This window comes from Abrus precatorius, unplaced genomic scaffold (genome assembly GCF_003935025.1).
Source record: "Abrus precatorius isolate BTA unplaced genomic scaffold, Abrus_2018 Scaffold3, whole genome shotgun sequence".
Taxonomy (NCBI): Eukaryota; Viridiplantae; Streptophyta; class Magnoliopsida; order Fabales; family Fabaceae; genus Abrus; species Abrus precatorius.
Window position 1 is genome coordinate 30,387,721 of NW_020874373.1, and position 12,137 is coordinate 30,399,857.

Genomic DNA, 12,137 nt, shown 5'->3' on the forward strand with positions numbered 1-12,137 from the left:
CAACTTGCGGAGAATAATCTTAACCACGCACTCAAATTTCTAAATCTACTACACATGGTTTTATTTATCTGTCAAGAGAAACAAAAAAAATAAAAAATGATAATTTTTATTTAATGATAAAATCGGTGTCATTAAACTCGATCCAGCAGTCATCGATTGCTGGTACTAGCTGATTGGGTTAATGGTTTAATCAGTATATTCATGATAGGTTGAACTGGTTCGGTGTAAAATATTGTCAAATCTAATACAAGAATGAAATAGTATATAACAATAATAATAAAATTATATCCAATGCATGCTTGTGTGGTGTAATAGTATTGTTGTAATTTGAACTATTTAATAAATTATTATTCTATTATAACATTAAAAACAGGTTAAGACGGATTATTTCGTTTAACTCATTTAGAATAGTAGATTAGGCTTTTTACATTAACCGATTTGTCTAGCTTATCCTGTTTTAACTTATGGGTAAATGATAAATCAAAATAGATTAATCTGTTAGTTGAAATTTATAGTTATTTTTATTTATTAGTTAATTACTATTAGTTTAAATTCATTAATTTTATAATTTTTAAAAATTATTTTTGAATAGACTAATTTGTAAATCCATTAATTAATCTAACAGCTTATTTTTTAATTTTTTTTTAATCTTTGACTGTCAGTTCGTAAGTCAAACCCTAAACAGGGGGAAGTAATATTTTAGCCTTTTTTAAAAAGGGACCGTCCCTTCATTTTAAAATTATATATTAAAAGTTTAAGATACTGAACTTTTTTTTATGATTTTATTTTTAAATTTATACTATATTTTTATTTTTTAGGGCACATTTTATTATTTTTATAATTATTTAAGTATATTTTGATAATAATTTAAATTATTTTTGTATATCATAATTTTTATATAACTTTATATTTTATATAAAATTAAATTTATTTAAATATAGTGTAAAAATGATAAAATAATTTACTTTTTAAAATAATTAAAAATAAAATTATTCGATTCAATCGGCTTTTAATTGGATCATTTTTTTATCCAAAGCAAATCACGCTATAATTTATCATAAAATAAAATAACTTTTCATGCAAAAATTAATTTCATCTAATCCGCAAACATCCCTGTTCCAAAGCCTTTTTCCTTCAGCGTATGCTGTTCAACGTTGGTGATAATAACTACTATTTATTTGTGGTAATAACAAATATATATCCTCCCATATTTGTATTTAAAAAAAATTTAATACTTATATACTTATATGTTCATCTATTTTATAAATTTTGTTAATTAAATCTTTGTAGTTAGACTCAAATTTATTTACTGAATAAATTTCCACCTTATTTTCAATACTTTTAACATATATCGGTTTAATCTAAATTCAACTATCTTTCCTAATAATCAACTTGAAAGAAGATGAAAAACAATATTTATAAATTTGTTTTGAAATGTTAGTTTTGTAAGTTCTTATTAATAAAGTTTTTCTTTGGCAAGTATCATTGCAAATCTTTTAATGAGTTATTGGTTTGACTTGATTGTTAAACAGGACAATTTATTTTCAAAATTGTTTTATAATTACAAAATTATAGTAATCATATTATTAACTACATTCACGAGTAATTTGTAAATTTAAAAAAGGACTTATCACCTCAAATTTAATAAATTATAAATTTTCAAATTAGTTAACTTGATTGATAAATTAGTGAATTAGTCATCTTATTAATATGAGCATTATCTCAAATTAATTCCATAATGACTTGGTGAATTTGGTATGTTTTTATTGGTTCAATCTGTGATTCGATAAACCAATTGATGAACAGGTGCAACCTAGCTAAGAAAAATCTAAGATATGTTTGTAAGAGAAAGAGAGAGAGGAGGAGTTGAAGTTGTGATAGATAAGTTTCAATGTGTAGTTAACAAAATGAACCAATAAAATTGAGAAGTGGAAGTGATAGGTGAATATGGTGGAGAATGAAGGCATAGAGGTTATCAAGAAGAAGTGATCGATTGTCAACTAAAGGCACAATCACCTTGGTATTGTAACCACTACCAAAACAATTCATTCTTTTTGTTGTGGTTGTCAAATCAATTTGTGGTGATTTTCAACCCAAAGTATGTTATGCACCACCTCCAATTTGATTGCATTCATTCATTGGTTCTTGATTTGTTAAGCTTTGATGCTTGTTGTTCTACCTTCCCCCCACACTTTGTCTTTGTGTGATTGGGTTATTAGGTGAACCTACCAATGACTTCTTAGATGTAGATCAAGAATCTTTGTGCGCCATAGAATATTAGTTTATGTGCGAGTTCTATATAATAATGTAATCCCAATTACCAATAACATTAGAGAGCTCAATGTAGAGTGACCAATTTGAATCTTTTTAACATATATACGCTGAAATATGATCGAGGATTGCGAGAAAAGGAATCTTCGCAGAATATGAAGAACGAAAGCTGTTTGAAGAAGAGGATCTACTGTGTTCATAACAAAAAATAAGGAAAGCTAATAACAACTTATCCAATACACTCTTTTTAATAAATTTTTAATTATTTACTAAAATTTATTAAAAATTATAAAAGTAAAAGAAAAAAAATTAAATTAAGAATGAAAAAGACTGAGATTCACATTATTCTCCATTTCTAAAACAAATAAATTAACTTAAAGAATATAAAGAAAAGAAAAATCATGAGATTCCCCGCAAGAAGAAAGAGTTAAAGAGATTTGAATTTCAAACTCAAAAGTTATCTACTCTCTAGTTTTATTGGAATTATTTTTAAAAAGTTTTATTGGTTGAAAAATAGGTGAATGAAAAGAGTATTTAAAACAAAATTTTATAGATAAAAAAATATAAAAAAAAATGTTATTAGTTAATGAGGGAGGCAATAATTTTGAAAAAAAGAACCAAATGCTTCATAGAGAGACACTTGAAAGATTTCACCTTTGATAAATCCTCTTGTATATATAGTATAGATAAATACTTAGTATTATGATTATTAATTTTTTTTTGCATTTAAATCATTTTCCTAAAATAAAAATTAGAAAAAAATGTTAAACGAAAAATAATATCATAAGAATGCCAATAATTAACTCACCATTTTTTTCATTTTAGAAAAAAATATATTAAATGCTTTTTGTTTTGTCAATAAATATATTAAATACTGAGTGGTAGTGTGATGCTCATCAATAAGTTTTTTAACACAGGACTTTCTTTATTTTAGTCCAAGAAATATGGGTGGAGGAAGGAGTAAAGGTGTGATAATTACATATAACAGGATTTGATTACTGTTCCTTTTTCAACAAAACATGTCCTCTTTTTTGGTCAATACTTACAAAAAATGTCCGTAAATAGAAAATTGTCTTAGAAATTAGCAGACTAAACCTATTGGGCCATCACTAACGGGCCATAGCTGGGCCCAAAAAAGTTCCATCAGCGAAGTGCTTGAACAACCAAAAAGGAGATTAACAAAAAAAAAAAAAAAAGGCTCCAAAACGGAACGCGACGATAACACGAGTGAGTGAGTGAAGGTTCGAAACCTGTTTCAAGCTGAAGCTTAGAGACTTGAGTGGTAGCCATGGCTGCAGCTACCGTGAAGCCGCTACTATCACCGTCACTGCTACTGCTGTTGCCGTCGCTCCTTTCGATCGCTCTTGCTTACAGACCCGGCGACATCGTCCCCATGAGCCGCATGGGTCAATACCACTCCGTTCGCCCCCATTTCCCTGCTCACACTTCTCTTCTTTTTCCATACGGTGCCGTTTCATCTCTAAGTTGTTTTCATTTTTCGCTCTTGCAGTCGCGAACCCAGTGGCAGGACCTCATTGGCCGCCATTGCCCCATCTTCGCAGTGAATCGCGAGGTGCGCATCTTCTGACTTCGTTAAATTAGGGTTTTCTAAATGTCTTTTTTTTTATTATCTAATTTGTTTGTTTATTGCGATTTTTAATTGGTTGTTTCTGGGAATGATGGGATTTGTAGGTGTTGATGCCCATACCCAAGCCTACGGGTTTCACTGGGGCTGATCCTTATAAAATGTGAGAATTTTTCTTCTGTATAATTTGTGCCTTTTACGTTGATCTGATTTTTAATAGTCTTCTATATTTGGTTAAATTATGACGGAAAAAATAATCGACTCTTTGTTTTATTTTATTTTTTTAAGTTTTCCTCCAAAAAACTCAGAAAGATTTTGACTATCAGCTTCAGTTAATGCAAATTCAGACTAAATAAGAAGTAAAGGTAATGCATCAGTTTCGGATGTTAATTTGTTTTGTGACTCTTTTTTAAAATGAAGATTTTGTTTATAGTAATACTTATTCTCTGTGGAAGAATGGTGCTTCACTGGTTGATTTTCTCTGTTCTGGGAATGATTAGGCTGAAATGTTAGATAAAATGAAAATCTGAAGATGCAGCGCGGTTGAATCTGACGCTGTGGAATTTTAACCACATAAAATGAGTAGAGTGCTGGCAAGGGGTGGTGATTTTCTTATAGTACATTGGTGAGAGAAGTGAAGTTGGAATGGTTGTCATAGGAAATTAAGCAATAATGTATCATTTACTAAACACGATGAAATGAAATTATTTGTGTAATCTTACTAGTCATATACCATATGGAGGATTGCATTGTTGTTATCTGATTTTGTCTAGTCTTCCCCCGTCTTAAACTGCAAGATAAAAAGTGATTATAATTTTCATTATTTTGAATTTATCTGCAGATCATTTCAAGTTGGAAGGGAGAAATTTTTAATCCCATGGCTTCTTGTGGTGAACCGGAAAAGTACAGAGGTTCCAATGCTTGAAGTAGATCTGGTAATTTTGTGTTCATGATAGGCATGTACATGATCTTGTTCTGCTTATCCAATTATTGTACTGGATTATCTGACTCTGAGTCCATGGATGCTAAACAATACAAAACAACAACAACAACCAAGCCTTATCTCACTAGGTGAGGTCAACTACATGGATCACACAACGCCATTGAGTTCAATCAAAAACCAAACTTCCATAGATCTAGTTAATCAAAAGGTCTCTTTTAATAACTTTGTCTAAAGTTCTTTTAGGTTTCCCTCGGTCCCTCTTTATCGGACTAAGAGTCATGCCATTCACTTTCCTTACTTGCACATCCAAAGGTCTTCTTTGCACATAACCAAAACACCTTAGCCGATTTTCAGTCATATTTTTCATTATAGGTCTACACTAATATTCTTTCGTATACTGTCATTTTATATCTTTTCCTTTCTCGTGTGTTCATTCATCTACTTTAGCATTCTCATTTTGGTCACTCCTATTTTTTTCTCATGTTGTTCCTTTAAGACCCAAAATTCACTACCATAAACGATAGCTGGTCATATTGCTATATGATAAAATTTTTCTTTCAGCTTGATAGCTATTTTACGGTCACAAATAATTCTTGATACCTTTTTCCATTTTAACTATCCAACTTGTATTTTGTGACTAACACCACGGATGCTAAACAATAAAACAGAGAATTTGTTGCTCGGAAATGAATTAACTGAAATTTTAATGTCATGCAGAGGTATTCAGGAAGTGATTTGCATGGTGTCACAGCAAAAGTTGTGGATATGCCTCATCACTGTATGTTGTTCTTCTCTAATCATACATTTGAAAACATCATTAAGTTCTGTGGATCCAAGAGATATTTTATTCACTGTTCCTAAGTTTTGTGGAAATTTGTCACCGTTAACCATTTAAATCATCATTTCCCCTAGTTTTTATGTTTATTTAAGCTTTTTTATTTTCTTTTTATAAGGTGATCATTCTACTTGTATAATTTATAAATTTTACTTACCTTATACAGTTTCAATTGTCATCTGATATATTCATGTACGGATGTACCCATATCTGCATTTAATATTCTCTGTTAATCCCCATGACAGTATTTAAATGTTTAGTGAAGACACTTCTTTTTCTTACTACTGTCTGAAGGCATTCCATTCATTGTTATTGATTAATTTTGAGAAACATGTAGTTAGTGTAGATAAATATACTTAAAATATTGGTAGTGAAACTGATTCTGTGGAACTTTAATATTCTGTAGACCTTGCCTTTCATAGTAAATTATAAATAAGTTGATACTGCTTTACTTAAATGAATTTCAATGTGCTGATAATCTGGTATACTTACGAGGAACATTCGGTAATATGATTAATTAAGCTATGCTTTTATAACTCAGAGGACTTTGAGCCTTTGATTGGGCTTACAGCTTTTGTTTTACCATTACAGATGTTGAGATTCAACCTGAGATTCGTAAACAATTCTGGGATGCTCAGCATTGGCCAAAGCATATAATTGTCCGATATACATGGTGTGTGTTATTTGAGTTGCAGCTATATATGTTCATTTTTCATATATAGATGGTCAACATTACTTTTGAACTATTTTATTGCTAGTCAAGCCCTTGACCCAATTTTCTGGCATTTAGGGAGTGGGTTATAATGTTGGGATTCTTATTCTCATTGACTTTGAAACCTTGTTATACTAGTGGTGTTATTCTGGGGGACTTTTACCAGTACTACCCTACCATTTTACCACTGTTTAGCATTTTGCACACATCATATATAATAATATCAATTTTCTGGAGTTTTTTTTTCCCCCTTTTTTTCCCAATATTTGTATAGAATGTCCAAACACCTTTTTTTCATATTTATTTTAATGATTTAGTAAACAAATTGTAATTTAAATAGTAGTGTTTATGGCAAAAGTTGCTGTTACTACGTGGTCCTTTATTTGATTTCTTTCTGGTTTGCTGTTCTGAAACTTGACAATAAACCTTGTCCAGTTATATACATGTAGTGTAGGAATTAAATGCATCTAAATCATCAACTTTTACCCTTCAAAAGTAACCTAGCATTTTGAATTTTAAAATATATGCTTTAGTCTTTCAGCATTTTATGTATTATAGATTTGAGGGGAAAAATAAAATTTCTCAGGATGCCATCTTAAATATTTCAGGAAGGAGCAATCGGAGATAGATGTAACTTCAGGATTTTTGGTTCTGTTTGGTTCAGGTAAATAAATACCTTTTTCACCTTTCTTTAAATATATGGGACAAATCAAGTGTGAACACATGATTATTGTGAGAAATGACAATATTCTATTATCATCCTTGGACAAAAATAAAGGGACAGAGTTAATTTTTTAAATAAAAAAATGCTCATGTGACTCTCTGCTCTCCCTCCCTTCCTCTCCCTGTATTCCGGTTCCATGTTTCAGCAGGTTCCTGAAATTGCTTTGGCCAAATCACCTTATGATTCTATCGTAATTTCCTTTTCATGGATTCCCAAAATTCCTTCTGGTTCCAAACATGTGTAACAGCTTTTGCCCAAAATTCATTCTGCCTTATCGCCTGAAATATTCAATCTAATCTTGGTTCCCTAAATCTTATCAATTCATTAAGGGTTGCCGTGTTTCACCAATGAATTTTATGTTTTTGGCCCAGATTTTACCTAATCATTTATTATAAGAGTAAGTATAGATCTATAAATAAGCAAGATGTGACTCCTTGCATCAGTGAATTCTGTTAGCATCTACGCTTTTTGCTAAGCCGAATTCTTGCATAGAAGATGTGGGGGAGGGAAACGTTAGGGAGAATAGTGGGTCACGTGAGTGTTAACTTTTCAACTAAAACTATCCGGTCCTTTAAGTTTTACCTAATGGTAACATTTAGATTTTCCCATACACACACAGACACATGCACACACAGAGAGAGTTGTTAGCTTTCATGGAGTATTTTGTTCTTGTAAGTTGGGAATACTGACTTCCTTTATTCTCTCGCACAAATCCATTGACTAGAGAGCAATTATTTTGGTAACCCTTATCTGCCATATGTTTGGTAAAAGACAAAATACCTGGCTGCACCAAAATTGTTTTTAATAGTATTAGTAGTGATTTGACTCTTATAATTACAAGAATATGCGTTTTTTTTAAGCTGAGGGTTGAAATTACTTGATTTTTTTATAACATGGGCAGGGTGAATTATAAATAGCGTTGTATTTTACTGAGAGTGCATTTTGTTGTTACTGCTTATAAATCCAGGACTCATGTTGTCCTTCATCCTTTCAATTTACGTATTGCAATCATCACGTGACAAATTGGAAAGGTACTTCATTCTTGGTTCAACTTGTATAAACATTCCTTTCTTGTTTTGTTTATTCACTCCAGTAATTTTCGTACTCTTTGAATTCCCAGATTTGTAAGGGAAACGGTTGTAGAAAGCAGCTTGCCTGGTGAAGTGGTAGCAAAGGTTGAATGATGCATCCCTAATGCCAATGATGCAATATGCACATTGTATTGTTGTATTTGTGAATCAACAAGATTAGTTTTGGAGGAGGGATAGAGGGGGTGTTGTTCTTGCATATACACAGCTATGAACCTGTTTCTTTTTTGATGAAGTTGAGTGGGAGTTGAAGAGATTGGAGGGGTATTAACTCATAGGGAAGGCTGGATTTGTAACTAGACAATTACCTTGAAGCTTAAAAGTGCTATATAAGAATAAATCAAAATGTAGCGTATTAGTTTTAATTGATTCCAGTCATTTGAATCTTTCTCTTTTTTCAATTTGGCCCTTGCATCTCTTTTTTTAATTGTGGTAATTCTTATTATTTCCTCAAATAGTTTAAAATTATAATTTTACTGTTTTGTCTCGTAAGAATAAAAAAAAGTAAATTCCTAGAAAAATTGTTTTTGTCCCAAAATATACAGCATTAAAGTCGATGATAACGTAATAAATAGAAGAAATGTTAGTTTGTTTCAATAAAAAAATAGATTTTTTTTTTCATGAAATGTTAGTTACTTCTGTCCAAAAATAAATGCCGCGTAAAAGTCGAAGTATGGTATCTTTTGTATTTTTTTTATAATTCAAGCGTCAAGTATTTAAGAATTAAAATAATTGTACAATTAAAAATAATATTATTTTAAATTTTTTAAAGAAATAGGTAAATAAATAAATTTATCATTAAAATTTGACAAATAAAAAAACAAAAAGAATATTAAAAAAATTGGGCTTTTATATTTTCTAAAAGACTAATTATTATAATATTATTTTAAAATAAATTATTTGTTCAGAGTTTTTTTGTACCTTTAAGGTATAAATCTAATTTTTATTATTTTAAAGAGTTTTGTAAGTTAAAGAGATGAAACTCTTTTTTTTAAGTTTTTTAAAGACTTTTGTACACTAAATAGATGGAATTTATTTTTTTAATATTTTTAAAGAGTTTTATATATTAAAAAAAATAAAATTTAAAAAATTATGACACGTTAAAATTTTAAGTAATTTTGTTATGAAATTTTTATTTTTATTTAAAAGTTAATAATTGTAACAACTTTATACATCCTTCATATTATAGAAGGAAAGTTACAGATATATATGTAAATACTAATTTTTGTCTCTTTCGAATTGTTTTCAAATTTAAAATTGCCTCCAAATTTAAAAAAAATAAAAATAAAGAAATAAAATTGTTTCACAAAAAAATAGAAAACTTTTAAAAACAGAGATTTGGCCCCAGAAACGAAAATCCTACATTAGGCAAGTCTATACTCTAATATCAAAACCGACTCCATACATGAGAAAGGGAAAGTTTAGAAATTTGTCTCCATGTGAAACCCTAAAAATGACCAATATAAAAACACAAGGAAGAAATCTGGAACTCGGCAGATTTTCAGAAACAAAAAATTTTAAGAGCGGCAAAATCTTTTTTTAAAAAAATGAAAAGCTTTTGGAGAGGAAGATAAGGAGGCACAAAGTTTTCAGAAAAGAGAGTAAAGATTTAGAGTTATGCAAAAAGAGAAAAAAATCAAGAAGGAGAATACTAAGAAAATCAGAGATAAAAGAAGAGAAGTTACACCATGAATAAAATCTTTGTCCTCTATTCTTCTTCAGACTTGAAGTTATATCTTTGTGAGGGAATGAAACTACAAGGTATATTCTTTTTAGAGATAAAACTCTTGTTTTTGCTTGCCCTGCTAGTTTAGAATGCTACAATAAGAAGTATGAGACTTCTCGAATGAAAGAAATACAAATTTGTAGATTAACTTTTGCTATTACGTAAATCTTTTTAATTTTTAATTTTTTATTTAACAATTATTTTATTGTTTTAATTATTTTATCATGTGTCAATCACATTCCAGTCCTTTAAATCTAAATTGTTTTATTAACAAAATAATTTATAATGCTAATGTGTATCGACTCTACCTTTATGCATTATAAATTGTCAAAAACTTATGTGTACTAACGTTACCTTAGATTTTATATAATATAAATATAACAAATGGAATGTTTAATCTTTTTATTAAATAAGTATCTTCTTTAATCAATTCAAATAAATTTTATTTTTTAAAATAAAATCAATTTCATATTTTAAAAATTGTTGAATCATATTTATAATTTTGATAAATTAAATAACCAATCATTTCTCTATTTTTATTATACAAATTTTTGCAATATCAATGTGTGATTTATATTACTTTTGATTGTCTAAAAATTATAAGAGATTAATATATAGCTTACGCTATCTTAAATTCTCTTTCAACTTTAATCATAATTTAAATATAAATTCAAATATTTTATTTACAAATAAAAATACTTTTTAACGACTTGCAATATAGTTGTGTGATTTTCCTTCATCTTCTGTATTGTTTCTCGTAGGGTATATGTATAACTGCGTTATCTTTTATCCTAAATATTATAATTTTATGAAAATAATTTTAATATCAAAATAAATTTTCTTAGTTAACCAACTTCTTAATTTTTAGATAGAATTACATGGCTTTGAGTTTCCCATTACACCAGGGGATACCTAAGAGCGAGAATCAAACCCATCAAGTCAAAATAATTTTCAAAATAAATTTTTAAGGAATCCATTAACATTTTAATAAATAATTTGTCTTATTTTAAAATAAAAATATAAATAATTAATGTTTAGAGGGTTAAATAAATACTTTTTAAAATTAAAATGAATTTGCATAATTAATTTAAGGTAACCGTTTTAAACAGACGTTGTAGAGTGCGAATACCTTCCCTACACGTAAACGACTCTCGAACTCATTTTTTGTTACAAAGATCATATAATTTTAAAAAGTTTTTTCCAAAGTTTTCTTAAAATAAACTTTGGTGGTGACTCCTCTGATTTTTTAGAAAAATATTTTTATTCTTAAAAGATATTTTTCTTAAAATATCATTTTATCCGTATCGTTATGACCGCCTGATTGCGACAATGTAAATCATAAATCACGAAGTCTTACATGTCTGCACAATTTTTTTTTTAAAAAAAAGACAACTTATCAGGTAGAAAAGTAGAAGCTGCTATGCTAATGTCCTAGTTTAGAGACTACTTATATTTTACCTATATTATAATCTTATCAATTGCTCTTATTTCGTTAAAAGAGAAAAACTTTATTATGCCAAAAATAAAATATAAAATAAAGAAAGTGTGTTTTTACTTCTAGAATGATAACATGCGAAAGACACCCATTGTCATACTTATGTCATCCTATGGCTTAATAGAGAGGCTTGATTATCTTTTTTTGTTGGTGTAAGCAGGTCTTGTATTTAGAATAGGTCATATGAATATTATATAAAGGTCAGGATTATTATGACTATTCATAACACTCTCTCAAGTTAGAGCATGAATATTAATTATATCTAACTTGTTACAAATAAAATCACTATGTATCTGATTCTATGCCACTATAAATACATTTACTAGTTGATCACTTGTTCTAACATAAGAGATAAATAAAAGATTCTTTTGAATCTTCCTTGAATGAAGTGATAATTCACTTTAATATGCTTTGATTTTTCATGAAAAACTAGATTCGATGTAATGTAAATGATAACTTGATTGTCATACCATAGTTTAATAGAAATAGTGTTACCAAATCTCGTATCTTTCAAGATTTGCTTAATCCATAATAGCTCACAAGTAGTCAAAGCTATAGTCTTGTACTATGCATTTGCATTTGATTTGGTCACAATATTTAGTGTCTTACTTTTTTAGGGAATCAAATTACCTCTTAGAAACACATAATATTTTGTAGTAGATATGCAGTTCATAGGAGATCTTGCCCAATCAACATTAAAAAAATATTTTCACCTACAAATTTCCATGATCCTTCTTCACAATACCCTTTCCTAGAGC

General features: G+C 28.9%; 1 protein-coding gene across 2 annotated transcripts; it reads left to right on the top strand.

The window, feature by feature from the left end:
- Nucleotides 1–3,488: 3,488 nt before the first annotated feature.
- LOC113863001 lies at nucleotides 3,489–8,540 on the top strand. Of its 2 annotated transcripts, XM_027496359.1 has the most exons (9): nucleotides 3,489–3,691; nucleotides 3,782–3,844; nucleotides 3,964–4,019; nucleotides 4,698–4,791; nucleotides 5,517–5,577; nucleotides 6,226–6,307; nucleotides 6,955–7,010; nucleotides 8,038–8,101; nucleotides 8,191–8,540. In XM_027496359.1, the coding sequence occupies exons 1-9, from the start codon at nucleotides 3,560–3,562 to the stop codon at nucleotides 8,252–8,254; spliced, it is 672 nt and encodes a 223-aa protein (XP_027352160.1). In that variant the 5' UTR covers nucleotides 3,489–3,559; the 3' UTR covers nucleotides 8,255–8,540. The 2 variants fall into 2 exon arrangements, with proteins under 2 accessions (XP_027352160.1, XP_027352159.1); XM_027496358.1 differs by having other exon boundaries at nucleotides 8,038–8,528.
- Nucleotides 8,541–12,137: the final 3,597 nt, after the last annotated feature.

Bases quoted from the DNA above. Each gene is read 5' to 3' on its own strand.
- LOC113863001 (XM_027496358.1), top strand. From the start codon at position 3,560: ATGGCTGCAGCTACCGTGAAGCCGCTACTATCACCGTCACTGCTACTG. The intron at 3,692-3,781 runs GTTCGCCCCCAT...TCGCTCTTGCAG, and splicing joins GCATGGGTCAATACCACTCC to TCGCGAACCCAGTGGCAGGA. The intron at 3,845-3,963 runs GTGCGCATCTTC...TGGGATTTGTAG, and splicing joins TCTTCGCAGTGAATCGCGAG to GTGTTGATGCCCATACCCAA.